This window comes from Bufo gargarizans, chromosome 3, assembly GCF_014858855.1.
Source record: "Bufo gargarizans isolate SCDJY-AF-19 chromosome 3, ASM1485885v1, whole genome shotgun sequence".
Lineage (NCBI taxonomy): Eukaryota > Metazoa > Chordata > Amphibia > Anura > Bufonidae > Bufo > Bufo gargarizans.
In genome coordinates, this window is record NC_058082.1 from 22,365,794 (window position 1) to 22,387,364 (window position 21,571).

The window sequence follows — 21,571 nt, forward strand, 5'->3', positions numbered from 1 at the left end:
AAAACAACTGGTATACTTTGCAGATCGAGTACTTAATGGGGGACCATGGCTGAATAAGGGACATTGTGGATGATCATGCAGGATTAAGCTGGTACTGCTATGTTGTTTGCTTAGCACCCAATCAAAGGTGTTGTCTCAGGCCTCATGCACACGACCGTTGTTGTGTTCCGTTCCGCAAAATAGGGTTCCGTTGTTCCATGATCCGTTTCCGTTTTTGTTTCCGTGTGTCTTCCTTTATTTTTGGAGGATCACCAGACATGAAGGAAAGTAAAAAAAAGTCTAAGTCAAATTTGCCATGCAAATGATGGGAAAAAAACAGACGCGGATGGCAATCTTGTGTGCCTCCGCGTTTTTTCACGGTCCCATTGACTTGAATGGGTCCGCGAACCATTTTCCGTGAAAAAAATAGGACAGGTTATATTTTTTTGACGGACTGGAACCACGGATCACGAACGCGGATGACAAACGGTGAATTAGCCGAGTTTTCAACGGACCCATTGAATGTCATGGGTCCGCAGAAAATCACGAAAAACGGAGCAACGGACACGGAATGAAACAACGGTCGTGTGCATGAGGCCTCATAAAGACAGCTGGCTCAGTGTTTGTCCCGGTAATCAGCTAATTTCCATGTATTTGCCCTATAATTGACGAGTATTATTGATGCCAGACATTCAAATAAATGGCTCCGCATATAATGAATAGTTGACCTCCAGAGAGGTAGCCACTTTTAGACGTCACAAGATGTCGGCCACTTCTATGATGTCCATATGCCCTTAGTGAAACAAATTTTTCACCTTGCTGGTTTGGTTTAAAGTCGAACATCTACTCTGGCTTTTTTGAATTTCCTCTTACTAAAATTAATCATTCATCCTTCCACTTGCTGAAAACAAAGGCAAACTTCACTCTAACCTACCAACCCCTATCAAAATTTCAACTTCCTCTTTAGGATACAAGACTTTTCTCGAGCTTCACCCTCTTTTGGAACTCCCCTCTTTCCATCCAACGTTCATCAACCCTACAAGCCTTGAACTTCTCACTGAAAATTAGTGTCAAGTGTGATGACAAGTGTATGACTTATAGTAAAGAGTCCCGGTATTCCTCCACCTGACATGTCTAAAGCTGCTTACTTCTTGCATTTATACATAGTTAGCTCATATGACCTGGACTCCTACCTAATCTTGTACACAATTGTTTTATTTGCCAGCACTGTCTTGTGTAATTATTAAAAGGAGCTCTTTGAGACTGGGAAGCTCTTTTCATATGGGCCGACCGAGTGCAAGGATAAAAATAAAAAAAAGACTCACCTGTCACCAGATATCTGGTTCTAGTGCTGATCTCCCTTTGCTTCCAGTGCCTGCTGAAACAGAAGTTTGATGTGCTGTCTACACATCACTGCAGCCGGCCAATTAGTGGTATCAGCAGTGATGTGTGCGGGCACAGCATGTGACCACTGCCGCCACTAAAGCCACTAATTGGCTGTCATCAATGACGTGCATGTAGACAGCATGTCAAACTTCCAGTCCAGCAGGGACCAGAAGAAGAAGAGGAGAAGGGAGCTCGGCACTGGAACTGGAGCACCAGTGGGAGCTCGGCACTGGAACTGGAGCACCAATGGCAAGTGAGTCTTTTTTTATTTTTTTTCTTACCTTGGGTGTATCTGCACAGTTGGAGAACCCCTTAAAGTTTGGTACCCAAATATTTTGCTCTGTAAATCACTACAGTAGTTGTTGCTATTGTTTAGCTCCTAAATAAGCAAGGGTTCATCAAATTTGTATCTCTTGACCAGCATTGTACATTAACCTGTTGGCAGCTGGTTCTTAATACGAAAAGACATAAATGGACGGCACATTGCAAAAGGAACACATTAATTATCCGTACATTCAATGTAGCAAAAAAATATAAATTGATATCAGTTGTCGGAATCTTAATTTTTTGTTGTTCCACCTCCCAAAAGCAGAATAAAAAGTCCCTAAAAACTTGTATGGTAGAAAATTGCAGCACACAGTATTTTTTCTCTTTGCTTATTTAAATTTTAATCATCACATGATCAGGTTCCAGTGCAATTACAGGCATGTATAAATCAGAATGGTGACTGGACGTTTTGGCCTGTCAGGGCCTTCTTCAGCGGTCTTAATCTTTAGTTCTGCCTCTATGGTATGTCGCGCTGGAGGCATCCAGCGCAACATACCATAGAGGCAGAACTAAAGATTAAGACCGCTGAAGAAGGCCCTGACAGGCCAAAACGTCCAGTCACCATTCTGATTTATACATGCCTGTAATTGCACTGGAACCTGATCATGTGATGATTAAAATTTAAAAAGGCAAAGAGAAAAAATACTGTGTGCTGCAATTTTCTACCATTTGATTACAACTAAACAAGTCCTTGCTGGCACCAGCAACCAACGGTGTGCGGTACTCCAAAATTTAACAGTAAAAACTAGTATGCACCCCAAAATGGTTTTAAGAAAAGCTGTACGTCCACAAGCAAAAACAACTCCATCAATGGAAAAATTAAATTGTTATGGGTTTTTGTAGGCAGTGTTGTTTTATTATGTGTTTTTGCATTATTTTTGTGTTTTTATAGTGTAAAAGTATGGTAGTAAAACTCATCAAAAATGTTTTAAATGTGTCCTTGCCATCCTGTTGTTTATACTGCACACTCTCATTAATGCTGTAAAAACAAAACCCCAAATTTTTTGTTGGAATTGCTTTTTCTTTTGTTAGGCCACATGCATTGAAGGAAAAAAAAATCTAAGATGAAAAATTAAAAAAATTAAATAAAAATTGCTCCATCCTTAAAGGGGTTGCACAGCCGACTAAATGCCTATGAATTGTGTAAAATAATAATATAAGTAATACTTACCTTTTTGATTCATTGCCTCTCCTATTCCGACATTTCTCTGTCCTCAACGCTCTGTGCTTCCCGTTCCTTCTTAATTGGGGAATGTGATTTTTCACTGGCTGAGACGGGTCACACTGTGGCCAATGATTGGTTGAGCAGTCACATTTACAAGATATTTTAAAACATTTTTATCAGCTTGACATCTCCTTTAAAGGGGTTGTCCAGGATTTTGATATTTATGGCTTATACTCAGTATAGATCATCACTATCAGATTGGTGGGGGTCTGCCAATCAACTTTTTAGTTGAAGTACCTCAGGATAGGTCATCAGTATCTGATCGGTGGTGGTCTGACACTTGGGACTCCCGCTGATCAGATATTTGAGAAGGCACTGGCACTTGCAGTAGAGCCTCGGCCTTCTTGCAGCTTTCCCTAGGCCAGTGTCGTACATGTTCATCGGCCTAGGTGCAGCTCAGACCCATAGAAGTGAATGGGACTGAGCACAGTACTAAGCACAGCCGCTACACAATGTATGGCACTGTGCTTGGTGAACACGGAGAAGCCTATGGAGCTCTCAGGAGCCCCGATGCATTCACAGGTGTCAGACCACCACCAATCAGATATTCATGACCACTCCAGATGATAGGTCCTCAGTATTAAAGTCTTGGAAAACCTTTTTAATGCAAATACCAGAATTCCATTTTCATTTCATGTTTTCCCCTTCTATGCACTTTCCATGATTTTTTGGATATCCTGTTGTTTTCTAACCATACAGTTCCTCGGGGGAGGAGACCAACTAGAGCAGAGCCCTTTCTTTCCATGCAAAGCAGCTGCTTAGTCTACCAATAGAGTATGTATGTCCTTAGCAAATAGGATGCTACATTTTCAAAAAATGAAATGAACCAGTTGATAAAAGGCTTAATATTTGGTTATCTCAATTGGGTTCCAAATAAAAAATGACTTTCTATAAATTACCAATAAGAGTGCAGAAAGTTAATATAGCAATGTTTTATTACAAAAGGGAACTTCTAATCTTTTTTTATAGATGGAATATTAAATTGTTTTTATAAGCTCGCTTGAGGTGAAATTGAATTGCACAGAATGAATGATAGTCAAGGACATTCTACAAATGAGATATTCATTTCAGTAAGAAACTATTCAAGGATTTTTTTTTCTTGATGTTTTTATTTAATTTGCTTGGTATCATGAAGATAAGTTTCCCTTTGAGATGTATAAGGAAGTTAAAGATTGATAACAGCTGAATTCACAGAATTGGGTAGAAAGTGACATAAAGATTTAATATCACTCTCTATTTTCATAGATGAAAATATACTGGAGGGGGCTATAGCATGATTAGTGGGGTCTCATAAATCTGCCTCACCGCCCGCTCCCATAAATCAGAAGATATGAACATGGAGTAGCCCATTATAGCATTTAGCTATTAAAGGTCAATTGAAGGTCATTTTATTCATGCTTCATAGAAGAACACATCAAACATGAAAATGGCACTATAAAATAGGAGGCCTGGACAGCGATTCAATAAATTGGTGCAGCAGCAGGTGGAGTTCGGACAGACGTGCATTTTGCATCTTTTTCTATATCCATATGATTTCTACCCACATATTTACTAAGCGGGTGAGGTCTCCCTGGTGTGATGTCAGCATTGTGTGATGTGCTCTAAGCCAATCAGAAGTCTCTTACGTACTATCCTCCTCTCACATAGCCTCTAGTCTCACAGACAGAGAGATACTGCCGCTACATCCCCATTGCTCCCCTTCCTTGTCTTCCATAAACAACAAAGACAACATCGTTCCCCACGAGGACACTACTAAGTGAAAAAATGGATAATGTTGGGTGGTGGTTGATTCCTACATCGATATGAGTATGCTCTGTAATTTGTGCTGTTCACCTTTATATGCTAAGAAAAGTGGTAAGGTGACTCTTGACCATATACTTCTGTGGTTAGAGTATGTTTCTATTTTTTCTAGGTAGAATTTTCTGGAAAGAGGATAACACTTAGGCTAGGTCTACACGATGACATTTGTCGGGTGACAATAAGTTGCGTGACAGATAGGGCACAACTACACTGCAACATTTGTCGCGCAACATTTTGTTGCACCAATGTCGCGCTCCTTCCCTTCTGTGCCGCCGGTGCCCTGCGATAACTTCGGAGCAAGGATGTGTGCTGCTTCCTCGTCTCCAGGGCAACGGGGGGCGGAGAGGACCCTGCCGCGCACGCCTCCTTAGCATGGTCGGCGTCCTCCGCTCCCGTAGTTTCGGCGAAAAGTCTGAGCGCCGAACTGCACACTCGGCGCTCAGCAGTATGCAGGGGGATGAGTCATGTGACGCTGGCCACGTTACATGACTCCTCCTCTCCCCTATTTAACAGGCAGCCTGCTGGCCACAGGTTGCCTGTTATAAGGTCCTATACCTTGCGTATTTTCCATTCTACTAGGTATTTGTATTTAGGCTTGGTGGTGACTTCGTCTCTTGCTTGCTCCTTTTGTACTGTTGCTTCTCCCGGTATTTGACTTCTGCTTGACTTAGACCTGTCCTTGCCTGCTCCCTGTGTCCTACTTGCTTCTCCTGGTATTTACTCTCGGTTTGTACATTGACGCTGCCTCTGCTTGTTCCCTGGTACCGCCTTGACCTCCTGGTTTTGACCTTGCTAGTTCGACCTCTTTGTGTTTGTCTGTTTTGTTTGTCTCTCTGCACTTACCTAGGTTAGGGATCGCCGCCCAGTTGCGCTCCGTTGCCTAGGACGGGCAAGTGCAAGTAGGCAGGGACAGAGGTGTGGGTGGAGTCAGTTTTGCACCTTCCCCATTCCATTCTTGTGACACAAATGTTATGTTTATGGTTTATGAAGGTTGGCATGTATCCGCCATCTTTATCTGTAAGTATTATATAATCTAACGCACGTTTCATTAAAGTGGAACGATCTTGTTGGACACATACTGTTTGTCTCAAGTTATTCTCTGAGCTAATAACGCTCTACTAATTTGGATTTCACATGATAATCAGTGGAACCTGATTAAGGTTCGATAACACTATTGTTTTGCTTGTTGTGAATGCTGCTGTTTTACCTAAGTCATATGTACTGTTACACAAGCAAATGGCTTATTAGTGGCACTGGGAATGGAGCTAACCACTCCAACCCCCAACCCCCACTCCCTCCTTGGTAGGGGTGGGCTGCTTCGACTTCCTGTCAGGAGGGGAGAGCCAACTAGGCTAGTGAGGAGTGAAAGAGCACTTTCCATCAGCTCTCGCTCCTGAAGGCCTTAGGACCAGAAATCTATCTTTACTGTGAGGAACAGTGTTCAAGAGGAACAGGATAGGTCCAAGAGCAGCAGAAACCCATCAAGCTACAGCGTTTCAGACAGCAGAGTGACCAGATACAATCAGCTTTACAGACACTGCTGCAAGGTGGGGGAAAACAAGCTTAGGGTACTTTCACACTAGCGGAACAGACCTCCAGCAGGCTGTTTTGGCTGGTGAACAGCCTGTCAGATCCGTCCTCCTGCTAGTGCACGCGTGCCCCCGGACTACCGCTCCGGCCCCATTGACATGTAGTACTTTTATTCCCGCGGCCTCTCGGCATGTGCTGCCTCTGGAACTCCGCCCCGCCCCCATTATAGTCAATGGGGCCGGAGCGGTAGTCCGGGGGCACGCGTGCACTAACGGCAGGACGGATCCGACAGGCTGTTCACCCACTGGAACAGCCTGCCGGAGTCCCTTGCCGCTAGTGTGAAACTAGCCTTAGACACTCATCACTATAACTAGTGTTGAGCGAATCGAAGTCCACAAAGTTGACTTTGATCCAAATTTCAGGGAAAATTCAAAGCTGAATTTCCTGGTGCTTCGTGGTAGCATATTGATTTTCCCTGAAATGGTGTAAGAACAGAAAAATATTACTTACCTCATCTATTTGGCCACTGGCTACCGCCATCTTTATTAAGGATCTCGCACAAAATCTTGTGCACGGTGACGTATGACATCACCACGCCGGCTGATGTGATAACGTCATTACGGGCCTCACTTGATTTCTACTTACGAAGAAATGTGCTTTGTCATGAACCAAATTTTTTTGTAAAATTTGCCGAAGCAGCTGAATCGAATTTTTGAATACTTCGATCATCTCTAACCATATTCCAAATTTCTGCGAGCGTGGAGATAACAAGTTAAGACACCCGTCACCATAACCCAAGTCTCTGCGAGGACATTCATCATGCCAGGGCAGGATAGCTAACTTGAAAGCCTGTATTATCTAGTGGACACCCACAGTCACAGGTGTTAGCTTAATAGCCATAATAAAGAAGAATTGGGAAAGAGAGAGACTCAGCCAGTTTACCTCTGAGTGCCATCTAACCAGCCACTTGTCACTGCACCAGCCCTTGCAGTGAGTAAGCCTTGGTGGAGTGAAGCCCTCTCATGTGAACACCATGACTACCACCCTCATCCTGTCCACTACTAGTCTTATCCTCTCCACACTCCTCCTGGGTTATTTAATAAGTTGGCACTGTGAACAGTATAAATACTTCTGTGCCTATGTAGGAGCCTTTATTGCGCTTCAGCCCACAAGGGTATTAACTTGTTGTTTTGAGACACTTTTGCTCTGCGAAAAGTAATTTGAAGCCTTTGGTTGTCTTTTTGCCCCAGAAGGATTACTTTTCTAGTGTTTGAGATTTTTTTTTCACTTTCAACATCGGCCATGTGAGGGCTTATTTTTCCCAGGCTGAGATGTAGTTTCCATTAATACCATTTTGGAGTTCATATTGATTCACATTATAGGTGTAAGAATAGGTGGAATAAGCAATTCTGCTGTTATTTTTTTTTAAGGTTTTCACTGTACAAATTACATAAGATGATCACATAAGTTAATCACACAGGATATAATTACATGTATCCGGGGGATTGCCACTTTGACAAAATAAAACTCATTTTTATAGATAAAAGTTTTTTTTTTGGAACTTTGTATTTTTTTGCAACTTTATTAACATTTATTTAATAATTTTTGTTCCTCCAGGGGACTTCACAATGCAACTGATGATATAATGCTTTGGAATACCAAGGCATTATTGTCTGTCAGGAATAAGGAATTATATCTATACCTGACTGTCAGATAATGGCAGGCACCCACCAGGATCACATCTTCTGTGCCCCTGCAATCACTGTCATATAACAGCATGTATATCATGGAGACTTAAAGGGGTTTTCTCACTTCAGCAAATGGCAGTTATCATGTAGAGAATGTTAATACAAGGCACTTACTAATGTATTGTAATTGTCCATATTGCCTCCTTTGCTGGCTGGATTTATTTTCCATCACATTATACACTGCTCGTTTCCAGGAGTAATGACCACCTTGCAATCCATCAGTGGTGGCTGTGCTTGCACACTATAGAAAAAAGCGCCAGATTTTCTGGTGGCAGGGTCTGCGGGAGTGCACATGGGATGACACTTTTCTGTAGTGTGCAACCATGGCCAGAGCTTAAATTTATATATATATATTAGTGCTGATCGAGCATGCTCGGCCTAACACCAGCTCGGCTGCAGCATCGCGATGCTCGGCACATCGCAGTGTTCGGCCGAAGGCCGCTTGTGATAGAGCGCGATGCTCGAGTCTCCTCCCCGCAGGTAAGTACTGCCACTCACTGTAATGCCGTAGCCATGTTGATTACTAGCATTACAGTGATTGACTGGCCGTAACGCATCATCGGGTGCTATAAAGCACCCAATGACACGTGGTTTGGCTCAGTGTTAGTCAGGGAGAGCTGTGCTGTAGAAGGGACAGATAGTGTAGGGAATTGATTCAATTGAATTATATGTTTTTGTTAGGCAGGGTTGGTGTTAGAGACCCAAAAGTCTTTTTAACCCCTTAGGGACACAGCCATTTTACACCTTAGGACCAGGCCATTTTTTGAAAATCTGACCAGTGTCACTTTAAGTGATGATAACTTTAAAACGCTTTGACTTATCCAGGCCATTCTGAGATTGTTTTTTCGTCACATATTGTACTTCATGACACTGGTAAAATAAAGTTAAAAAAAATATTTTTTTTTGCATAAAAAATGTCAAATTTACCAAAAATTGGGAAAAATTAGCAAATTTCAAAGTTTCAGTTTCTCTACTTCTGTAATACATAGTAATACCCTTAAAAATTGTGATGACTTTACATTCCCCATATGTCTACTTCATGTTTGAATTATTTTGGGAATGATATTTTATTTTTTGGGGATGTTACAAGGCTTAGAAGTTTAGAAGAAAATCTTGAAATTTTTCAGAAATTTACAAAAACCCAATTTTTAGGGACCACTACAGCTCTGAAGTCACTTTGCGAGGCTTACATAATAGAAACCACCCAAAAATGACCCCATTCTATAAACTACACCCCTCAAGGTATTCAAAACTGATTTTACAAACTTTGTTAACCCTTTAGGTGTTGCACAAGAGTTATTGGCAAATGGGGATGAAATTTGAGAATTTCATTTTATTGCCTAATTTTCCATTTTAACCCATTTTTTCCACTAACAAAGCAAGGGTTAACAGCCAAACAAGACTGTATCTTTATTGCCCTGACTCTGCCGTTTACAGAAACACCCCATATGTGGCCGTAAACTACTGTACGGCCACACAGCGGGGCGTAGAGTGAAAGGTGCGCCGTTTGGTTTTTGGAAGGCATGTTTTGCTGGACAGTTTTTTTGACACCATGTCCCATTTGAAGCCCCCTGATGCACCCCTAGAGTAGAAACTCCATAAAAGTGACCCCATCTAAGAAACTACACCCCTCAAGGTATACAAAACTGATTTTACAAACTTGTTAACCCTTTAGGTGTTGCACAAGATTTAATGGAAAATAGAGATACAATTTCAAAATTTCACTTTTTTGGCAGATTTTCCATTTTAATATTTTTTTTCCAGTTATAAAGCAAGGGTTAACAGCCAAACAAAACTCATTATTTATGGCCCTGATTCTGTCGTTTACAGAAACACCCCATATGTGGTCGTAAACCGCTGTACGGTCACACGGCAGGGCGCAGAAGGAAAGGAATGCCATGCGGTTTTTGGAAGGCAGATTTTGCTGGACTGGTTTTTTAGACACCATGTCCCATTTGAAGCCCCCTGATGCACCCCTAGAGTAGAAACTCCAAAAAAGTGACCCCATTTTAGAAACTACGGGATAGGGTGGCAGTTTTGTTGGTACAAGTTTAGGGTACATATGATTTTTGGTTGCTCTATATTACACTTTTTGTGCGGCAAGGTAACAAGAAATTGCTTTTTTGGCATCGTTTTTTTTTTTGTTATTTACACCATTCATCTGACAGGTTAGATCATGTGGTAATTTTATAGAGCAGGTTGTCACGGACGCGGTGATACCCAATATGTATACAATTTTATTTATTTATGTACGTTTTACACAATAATTTCATTTTTAAAACAAAAAAAATGTTTTAGTGTCTCCATAGTCTAAGAGCCATAGTTTTTTAAATTTTTGGGCGATTATCTTAAGTAGGGTCTCATTTTTTGTGGGATGAGATGACGGTTTGATTGGCACTATTTTGGGGTGCACATGACTTTTTGATTGCTTGCTATTACACTTTTTGTGACGGAAGATGACAAAAAATGGCTTTTTTATTTTTATTTTTTTACGGTGGTCATCTGAGGGGTTAGGTCATGTAATATTTTTATAGAGCCGGTCAATACGGACGCGGCGATACCTAATATGTATACTTTTTTTTATTTATGTAAGTTTTGCACAATGATTTCATTTTTGAAACAAAAGAAATCATGTTTTAGTGTTTCCATAGTCTAAGAGCCATAACTTTTTCAGTTTTTGGGCGATTATCTTGGGTAGGGTATGATTTTTGCGGGATGGGATAACGGTTTGATTGTTACAATTTTGGCGTAGATGCGACTTTTTTGATCACTTTTATTACCTTTTTTGGGAAGTAAAGTGGGCAAAATTCCAATTTCATCATAGTTTTTAATTTTTTATTTTTATGGCGTTCACCGTTCGGGTAAAGTAACATTACCGTTTTATAGATCAGGTCGTTACGGACGCGGCGATACCAAACATGTGTAGGGAATTTTATTTTTTTCATTTTTAATCGGTGATAAATGTGTTTTTTGATTTTTACTTTATTTTTCACTTTTTTCACTTTTTTTTTTGACCCAGACCCACTTGGTTCTTGAAGATCCAGTGGGTCTGATGTCTGTATAATACAGTACAGTACAATATATAGTACTATACTGTATTTTACACTTTGTCTGAACAGATCTATGCTTTCAGCACAGATCTGTTCAGCACCATGGACAGCAGGTCGCCTGAGAAGGCGTCCTGTTGCCATGGGAACCTTCCCCGTCTGCTCAGTTATGGTCAGAACTGCGCAGACGGGGAAGGGTAAGGATGGGGCTTGGGGGGCTGCCTGGGAGCTCTCTCCCTATCCATTCGGAGGGGCTGCAAAGGCACAGCAGCCCCCCGATGGGAGAGGGAGGGAGCTCCCTGCGCTGTTAATCTTTTCCATACAGCGGTCCGTACGGACCGCTGTATGGAAAGGGTTAAACGGCTGACATCGCATCACCGATGTCAGCCGTTTATACCAGGGTGCCAGCAATGTGCTGGCACCCTGGTATACCCACTAGACGCCAACGATTACGCAATGGGAGGCGGGCGGGGGATCGCGATCCCGCCTACCGCACCGCCCGCCTACCGCACCGCCCGCACCGCCCGCAACCCTCCCCCTGCACCTCCCACCGTGCTCGAATAACTCAGGGGTGCAGGGGGGAGGGATACAGGAAACAATTTTTAATCCTAAAGTTTCTGATCCCCGCGGTCAGGGACCGCGGGGATCAGAAACTGCAGAAATCGCAGCAAACCGCAGGTCTGAATTGACCTGCGGTTTGCCGCGATCGCCGACATGGGGGGGTCACGGGACCCCCCCGCGCATTTAGCCTAGGTGCCTGCTCAATGATTTGAGCAGGCACCGGGTTCCGATCACTGCCAGCCGCACGGCAGTGATCGAATATGCACAGGGCGTACATGTACGCCCTGTGTCCTTAAGTACCAGGGCACAAGGGCGTACCTGTACGCCCTGTGTCCTTAAGGGGTTAAGGACTATTGTTCTATCTGGCAGCAAAATATATTTTTTGCGCAACCTGCGCTAAATAGCTTGCAATTGTTTGGCCGCTGCATACAGAAACATAATCTGCGCTACATCTCCTGTATAACATGTGCGCAGCCTAAAAATATCTGTGACATTCAGTGTACTTTTTTTCGTAAACGTTGCGGACAGCGACATTATCTGCGCTACATCTCCTGTTTAACGTGTGCGCAGCCTAAAAATAACTGTGACATCCAGTGTACTTTTTCCATAGACGCTGCGGAAAGTGACAATACCTGCGCTACATTTCTTGTATAACGTTTCCGCATCCCAAATATCTGTGACATTGACTGTAATTTTTTCTTAGCCGCTGGTGACAGCGACATTACCTGCGCTACATCTCCTGTATAACGTTAGCCGCTGGTGACAGCAGCGACATTACCTGCGTTACATCTTCTGTATAACGTTAGCCGCTGGTGACAGCAGCGACATTACCTGGCTACATCTCCTGTATACCGTTTGTGCATCCTAAATATCAGTGACATTCAGTTTAATTTATTTGCCCATACACTTACAAAACCTGCACTACTGTACGTGTGACATACTTGCAAGAATATATACTATTTAATATGCAGAAGGCGAGCAGTAGGGAACGGGGAAGTGGCCGTGCTGCTGATGGTGCACGCAGAAGCCATGGCCCTGGGCGCGGTGAAACTGTGCCTGCTGACAGAGCACAAGAAACACACTCATCCACAATACCCATTTTCATGTCCCTGTTTGCAAGGCGGCGCAGGACACCACTATTGAAGTCAGACCAGTGCGAGCAGGTGGTCGATTGGATTGCAGCAGATAATGCTTCCAGTTGGTTAAGCACCACCCTGTCTTCCACAAGTCCAGTCTCAGTAGCCAAGAGTCTGGTCAATACAATCCTCACCCTGATCCTCCTTCCATGGAGAGTCTTGCCAAACAAGTGATCCCACACTCTGATATTCAGAGGAACTCTTTTCATCACCATAACTTGATTTGGGACTCTCGTAAAGCCCGCTTGAAGAGGGACATAAGGAGATTGTGTGCACTGATGCCCAAACTCTTGAGCATCCACAGTTACAAGAAGATGACGGTGGGGAATGGCAATTCTGGTTTCATAAGGTGGATGATGAGACGCAGTTGCCAATAAGTCAACAGCAATTAGTGTCTCAAGAGGTTGATGATAAGGTTGAGACACAGTTGTCAATAACTGAGGTTGTTGTTAGGTCAACAAGTCAGGAGGATGAACAGAGTGAGGAAGTGGAAGAGGAGGTGGTGGACGATGAAGTCACTGACCCAACCTGGGAAGGGGGCAAGCCGAGTGAGGACAGGAGTACAGAGAGGGAGGGATCTGCAGCACCGCAACAAGCTGGAAGAGGCAGTGGGGTAGAAAAAGGAAGAAGGCGGGCGACACCAAAAAGGCCCGCAACTGTTCCCGGAGCACCCCCTTCTGGCAATCTCCCTTGCCAAGGGGTAGGTGTTCCACAGTCTGGTGCTTTTTTGAGAAAAGTGTGGATGATAAAAGAACTGTCATTTGCAACCTGTGCCGTACCAAAATGAGCAGGGGCGTGAACACTAGCAACCTCACGACCACCAGCATGATCCGCCACATGGCATCAAAGCACCCTAATAGGTGGGCCAAATGCCTGGGTCCACAATCAGTGTCTGCGGGTCAGATCACTACCTCCTATTCCCCTGTGTTACGTGCTGGCCAATCCCCTGTCCAAGACGCAGGCCCGGATGCGTCCCGCCCTGTACCTGGACCTTCGCAAGCACCATCAGCTAGCACAGCCATTTCTGTCTCCCAGCGCAGCGTACAGATGTCCATAGCCCAGGCCTTAGAACAAAAGTGCAAATACCCAGCCACCCACCCACCCACAGGCCATAACACTAAATGTGCACCTTTCCAAATTGCTGGCCCTGGAAATGTTGCCATTTAGGCTTCTGGACACTGAGGCTTTCCACAGCCTGATAGCGGCGGCCGTCCCTCGTTACTTAGTCCCAAGGCACCACTATTTTTCACAGTGTGCCATCCCCACCTTACACCAGCATGTGTCCCGTAACATCACCCGTGCCCTGAGCAATGCAGTTATTGGGAAGGTCCACTTAACGACTGACACATGGACAAGTGCTTTTGGCCAGGGACCCTACATATTCCTGACAGCACACTGGGTGAACGTTGTGGAGGCTGGGAACGAGTCGTACCCTGGGGTGGCACAGGTGCTACCCACACCAAGGATTGCAGGCCCTACTTCCATCAAGATTTCTGCCACCACCTACATTAGTGACTGCAACCTCCCCTTCTCCTCCTCCACCTCCTCCTTCACTTGCCACCTCTGAATTCTCATCTTGTAGAACCAGTCAGCCATCAGTCAGTAGCTGGAAGCAGTGTAGCAATGCAGTGGGGAAGTGGCAACAGGCCGAGCTGAAACTAATTTGCTTAGGTGACAAACAGCACACCACCACAAAGCTGTGGCAGGGTATAAGGGACCAGACTGAGCTGTGACTATCGCCACTCAACCTACAACCAGGCATGGATGTGTCTGATAATGGCCGTAACTTGGTGACGGCTTTGGAGTTCAGCAAGCTCACACACATACCATGCCTAGCCCACGTGTTCAACTTAGTGGTTCAGTGGTTTCTAAAAACCTACCCAAATTTGCCTGAGCTACTGGTGAAGGTGCGTGTGTGCCCATTTCCGAAAGTCATCTACAGCTGCTGCCAATCTGGCAACGCTATAGCAGCACTTGCAATTGCCAGCTCACCGACTGTTGTGCGACGTGAGCACGTGCTAGAACTCAGCAAAGTCTTGTCTGTTGGGACTCTGGCACACATGGCTGACTTTATGTTATGCTGCCTTTCCCGTGACCCTCGCGTTATATGCATTTTGGCCAACACCGATTACTAGTTGTTCACCCTTCTCATTCATGTGGTGGAGAGGACAAGCAAAATGGTGCAATACCAGAAGGTCCTTGTGGAGAAAATTGTTCCAAAAATTTCCAGCTGACAACAGAGTACGTAGTTCCTTGGGCAACCGAGGAGGGGAGACAAGGGGAACACACAGCAGTTCCATCAGAGGCAAGGCAACACTCTCCAGGGCCTGGGACAGTTTCATGATACCCCACCAGCAACCTCACCCTGATGCGCAGCCTTGTGTCACAAGGAGAGAAAAGTTTTGGAAGACGGTGAAGGAGTACGTAGCAGACCGTGTCAGCATCCTCAATGATCCCTCTGTGCCTTACAACTATTGGGTGTCCAAGCTGGACACGTGTCATGCACTGGCGCTCTACGCCTTGGAGGTGCAGGCCTGCCCTGCCGCCAGCGTTTTGTCAGAGAGGGTATTTAATGCTGCTGGGGGCATCATAACTGATAAGCGCATCCGCCTATCAACTGTAAATGCTGACAGGTTGACTCTTATCAAAATAAACAAGGCCTGGATTGCCCCTGACTTCTCTACTCCACCAGAGGAAAGCGGCTGAACACTAGCAACCTCACGACCACCAGCATGATCCGCCACATGGCATCAAAGCACCCTAATAGGTGGGCCAAATGCCTGGGTCCACAATCAGTGTCTGCGGGTCAGATCACTACCTCCTATTCCCCTGTGTTACGTGCTGGCCAATCCCCTGTCCAAGACGCAGGCCAGGATGCGTCCCGCCCTGTACCTGGACCTTCGCAAGCACCATCAGCTAGCACAGCCATTTCTGAACAATAAGGAACTTTAAATGTGGCTTTTATGGTGTATTAAATACACTGTATTGCCATGCACCCCATCCACCACAAAAAAGGGTATATGGTTAAATCTACCTTTTCTCGTCCTCCTCCATCATATGAACATGCTTATTATGCTGCCCTCGCTCCTAATGTTTTAGAGAGTCGGCTCAACAGCAGACCCTCAACCATAATTTTTTCGATGGTCAGCTCAGCATCAGGCCCTCGCCCCTAATGTTTTAGAGAGTCAGCTCACCAGCAGACGCTCAACCATAATTTTTTCGATGATTATCTCAACAGCAGGCCCTCAATCTTAATTTTTTCGATGGTCAGCTCAGCAGCAGGCCCTCGCCCATAATGTTTTAGATGGTCAGCTCGGCAGCAAGCCCTCGCCTATAATGTTTTAAATGGTGAGCTCAGCAGCAGACCCTCGCCCATAATGATTTAGATGGTCAGCTCGGCAGCAGGCCTTTGCCCATAATGTTTTAGATGGTCAGTTCGGCAGCAGGCCCTCACCCCTAATGTTTTAGATGGTCAGCTCAGCAGCAGACCATCACCCCTAATGTTTTAGATAGTAGGATCAACAGCAGGCCCTAGCCCCTAAAGTTTTAGAGAGTCACCAGCAGGCCCTTGGTCCTAATGTTTTGAGGGTCACCAGCATGCCATCAATCATAATTTTTCAAGGGTGTGTATGATGCCCTCCTTCATATTTAATAAAGGGTGTATTAGAGTGCAGGTTACTTGCAATTTTTGGCAGCCCTTTCACTTAGTGCATAGGCTTTATGAGTGTAGGAGTCCCACTACCTGAACTATTGTACCACAATGTGAATTAGGTCCTCCTTTATGTGATATACAGGTTGTAGCTGAGTGCCTCTTCCTTGTAATTTTTGGCAGAACTTGCACTTTATATACAAGTAAATATACAGGAAAGAATGTTTCCGAACAATTATTCCTCTAAAATCAATTTTATCTTTGCTTTTGTGTGTATTATTGTCAGTCTGTAAAAGTGGCGTACTACTTGGACAACATCGTTCCCAGCAGCGACCTGGGAGTCTATGATGCATCCAGACATCCTCCCCATACTGTTCCCGAACCATTTCAGTGGTGTTTCCATCAATTTCTGACCTTTTCATGTGAACCAGACACCCTCCACTCTTCAGAGCAGGGGATTCCTGGTTTAATGCTTGGGTTCTCCCATTGACTTCCATTGTGCTTGGGTTCTCGGTAGAGCTCCCGAGCATCCCGAGGTGTTCTACTCGAGCACCCATGCACTTTGGTGCTCGCTCAACACTAATATATATATGAATTGTGAGAGGTAGCTTCCTTTCAGGGGATCATCCTCACAAATACCTTCGCAGACAACAGGTTTTAAGGTCCAAACAGTGAATTGATTGTGGCACGCCAGCAAAAGCAAAACAATAAACACCCTCACGTCTAGGCTCTAACTAATACATAACGTCCCTGACTCACCTATTAGGTACAGTTCACACCCTGTGATCTGATGCGGCTTTCCCATCCAATTTCCCACAGCCTCCTGGCTTTAACAAGCTCAATATCTCTTGTGGGGAATTGGCGCTCAGTAGTCCGCCTGACTATGGCCCTGCGACCCTCCCAAGCGTCGCTTTGTCCCCCACCTCCAGGCTTTCTCCCAGCCTCCTGGCTGAAACCACACATCCAGAGCCTCTGACAGACTCTGTTTCCAGACTCTGCTTCCACACTCTCCAGGATCACACTTCCCAGGATCCCACTCTTCCCCTCTCTGACTCTGAGGTTTCTTGGACAAATGGAAGCATTGCCTATAGAAATCATTCAGGGCCTAAAGCACCGTGGAAAATAAAGGCAGCAACCTGAAAGGTCAAATGCTCAACATTTATTTTAACTAGTTTATATCTTAATGAATAATTAAATCAGACAGGAATAATCATAGATTTGAGCTCTGAAACTTGCAGAATTGTGAAGGCTGCTCTGGTCTATAATACTAGCTGTAACTCAGTACTAGATTAATTCTGTTTGGAGACTGTGAAACAGTGTTTATGCAATAGGGTTGAGCAAATTGCTAAAAATTCAATTCAGGGTTGATTTGTCTAAATTGGTCAATTGATTAGTTTTTCTACCTGCATCGAAAGTGCTCCAAAATTATGAAAATTCTAAATGTGTGTATAACAGTAATTTTTTCACTCTTTCTCCCCAAAATGTGCCCAAATTGAACAACTAAAATTTGGATGCAACTTGAATTTTCATAAAATCCAGGTCAGATCCGATTTTTTTTACAATTGATTCCATCATCTCTACTATGCAATTTATGTTAGTACCTATAGTGTCTGAAATTTAATGTCGCAAATTTACGTTCTACAAACCTTAAACACATATTAGAGAGATGAATGACTTACCATCATTGCGCAAGGTTAGTGGTGTTGGGGGGCTCATGACTCTCGTGTTGGTGAGGACATTTTTTACATGACATATATAGCTGCCCACATCCGATGCCTGAGCTTTGGAGATGTAGAGATTTCCTGTCTCCTGAGAGATGAAACGCCGACTGTCTTCAGCCACAAAAGAGGGATATTCATTGAACACCCAACTGTAGGTAATTTCTAGGGAAAAAAATACACATGGATCACATTTTCATACAGAAAGTTGAAAAAAAAAATTGTGAGAAAAGGATATTTCTAGTAGAGATTGCTTAAATATGGACCAGGAGAAGTAAGGCTAGTTTCTCACATCTGTGGTGTGAATTCCGGCAGGCTGTTTCGGCAGAGAACAGCCTGCTGGAATTCACTGCATCCGGCACTGCCAGATGCAGACGGAATGTCCACTGGCCCCATTAAGAATAATGGGATCTGGCGGAGATCCGACTGCATTACGGCAATGTGGAGAATCGATCGGACACAAACTGCTGCATACTATGGTTTGTGTCCGGCCAATTCCTGGCATTGTCTGCCGGCACAGCCTCCTGGAATTCACACCGGAGGTGTGAAACTAGCACTAGCCCAGGTTAGATATAAATCTCAAAAGCTTGCAAGATATACAGAAAATTGCTAAAGGCATCCACCAAAATAGTATGTAGGAATCACAACCTGGATGGCACCAAAAACAAAGGGTGCAAAGGATGCAACGAATGCCATAAAAAGCCATAAAAAATATTATATTTAGTTCATTATGCAATAAAAAAATGCATGATAACAGTAACATCCAAGGCTGTTGAAAAAAGCTGTTTTGCTGAAACGCATCATATCTGCCAGAATTTTGCTTATGGCAATAAAGTGAAGATTTATTAGCATTAAAAGTGAGTGCTGATCCACTTCTATTTGGATATATGGGCCTGGAACCCAAGACACGAGCACCGCCTTCTTTCAGAGTCACAACTGATTATTTCTACCTATATCTATGTAAAGACAAGAGCCTAGATGTATAATGCATGGAATAGAGTATCAAGTAGAAATAAACAAATTGATGTTTCCATTTGGATTTGATTCAGGTTTGGTCGATTCTACCTAAATTGAAAGCAGGAGCATAACTACCATAGCGGCAGACCATGCAACCTCTATGGAGCCCAGGGCAGGAGGGGGCTTAGTTGGGATTGTCTCCTCTTCTACTGGGGGTAAAAACTTGGTCAGGACTCTACCCGCTAAAGGAACATCTTTTAGCAAATGTGGCAGTAGAAAAACAGCCCAAGGATCATTGAAAGGGGTTTAGGCGAAAACCCTTCTGTCCCGTGTGGGGGCCTGGTTTGATCCTTGCTATGGGGCCCTTACTTCTCTATGTACGCCATTGATTGATGGTGTTCCAATTGGCCTGAAAATTTGGGCATGACACCTTGAGGTCTCCAAAGACTCATATTATTTCTCAGTTTTGTTTTTTTCAGTAAAAAAAAGTTATTACCTTTTCTCTCTTTTCCAAAAAATCTGCCAAATCGATTCACCAAAAATGTAGATTTGAATGCAACTCAATTTTTTTACACAATTCAGACTGAATCTGATTAGTTTTAAATCAACTCGCTTATCTCTGGTATCAAGGTAAAGTACAAACAATGAAAAAGAAATATATATATTGTAAGGGGTTGCTCTCTCAAGCATGGCGGCGGTGACAGATTAGTTTGTAGACAACAGGATTAAAGTCCAAATTGATGCTCTATTTTATGACACTCCAGCAATTTACAGGCAAACCCAGTTACAATTCGCTAGGTACAGTGAATTTCCAGCACCACAAAGCATAAACTAAACAAAAAAAACTCATGCCCGTCTGGGATCTAAATAATACAGATTAGTTAGGGAGGGAATTGATGTCTGTATAACTGTATTTTAACCGAAGACAAATAAAGATAACGGCAACATATACAACGCTGGATGCTGGAACTTATTTTCTGTAGTTATTACCTCACCTATTGAGCGTATGTCACATCACAGAGAATCCGGCGTCTTTAGCCAGCAAGGCAGCCAGCCTCCTAGACTTTTCCAGGCATAACTATTTCAGACTGATAGCCTGGGATGTGCTTTTATTTCCCCCTAATGATCCCAGCTAGCTACACTTGGGGATCCCTCAGGCTAGGGGAAAACCTGCCCTGGAATGGGGTGGACTGGGGAGGTCAAACTACCAAACCTACCTTCCCAGTCCCAAAAAAATCCAGCCCTTGAACGTTTAACAAAACTGTGTCAGCAAGCTACACCTTGCTGAAACCACTTTAGCTTTTTCTGGATTTTACTTACCTCACCTAGTTGAGGAACCTGGGTGAGATATACACGCCTTCCAAGACTTTTCCATACACTTTACCACTATATATATATATATATATATATATATACAGTACAGACCAAAAGTTTGGACACACCTTCTCATTCAAAGAGTTTCTTTATTTTAATGACTATGAAAATTGTAGATTCACACTGAAGGCATCAAAACTATGAATTAACACATGTGGAATTATATACATAACAAAAAAAGTGTGAAACAACAAAAAATATGTCATATTCTAGGTTCTTCAAAGTAGCCACCTTTTGATTTGATTACTGCTTTGCACACTCTTGGCATTCTCTTGTTTAGCTTCAAGAGGTAGTCATCTGAAATGTTTTTTACTTCACAGGTGTGCCCTGTCAGGTTTAATAAGTGGGATTTCTTACCTTATAAATGGGGTTGGGACCGTCAGTTGCCTTGTGGAGAAGTCAGGTGGATACACAGCTGATAGTCCTACTGAATAGACTGTTAGAATTTGTATTATGGCAAGAAAAAAGCAGCTAAGTAAAGAAAAACAAGTGGTCATCATTACTTTAAGAAATGAAGGTCAGTCAGTCTGAAAAATTGGGAGAACTTTGAAAGTGTCCCCAAGTGCAGTCACAAAAACCATCAAGCGCTACAAAGAAACTGGCTCACATGCGGACCGCCCCAGGAAAGGAAGACCAAGAGTCACCTCTGCTGCAGAGGATAAGTTCATCCGAGTCACCAGCCTCAGAAATCGCAGGTTAACAGCAGCTCAGATTAGAGACCAGGTCAATGCCACACAGAGTTCTAGCAGCAGACACATCTCTAGAACAACTGTTAAGAGGAGACTGTGTAAATCAGGCCTTCATGGTAGAATATCTGCTAGGAAACCACTGCTAAGGACAGGCAACAAGCAGAAGAGACTTGTTTGGGCTAAAGAACACAAGGAATGGACATTAGACCAGTGGAAATCTGTGCTTTGGTCTGATAAATCCAAATTTGAGATCTTTGGTTCCAACCAATGTGTCTTTGTGTGACGCAGAAAAGGTGAACGGATGGACTATACATGCCTGGTTCCCGCCGTGAAGCATGGAAGAGGAGGTGTGATGGTGTGGGGGTGCTTTGCTGGTGACACTGTTGTTTTTTTTTTCAAAATTGAAGGCATACTGAACCAGCATGGCTACCACAGCATCTTGCAG

General features: G+C 43.7%; 1 protein-coding gene across 1 annotated transcript in view; it reads right to left on the reverse strand.

The window, feature by feature from the left end:
- CNTN5 (contactin 5) overlaps positions 1 to 21,571 on the reverse strand; it is a 579,181-nt gene that overhangs the window by 394,263 nt on the left and 163,347 nt on the right. Inside the window, exon 7 of the mRNA XM_044285392.1 lies at positions 18,068 to 18,271. Coding sequence (XP_044141327.1) covers positions 18,068 to 18,271 — 204 coding nt within the window. The remainder of the gene's footprint in view (positions 1 to 18,067; positions 18,272 to 21,571) is intronic.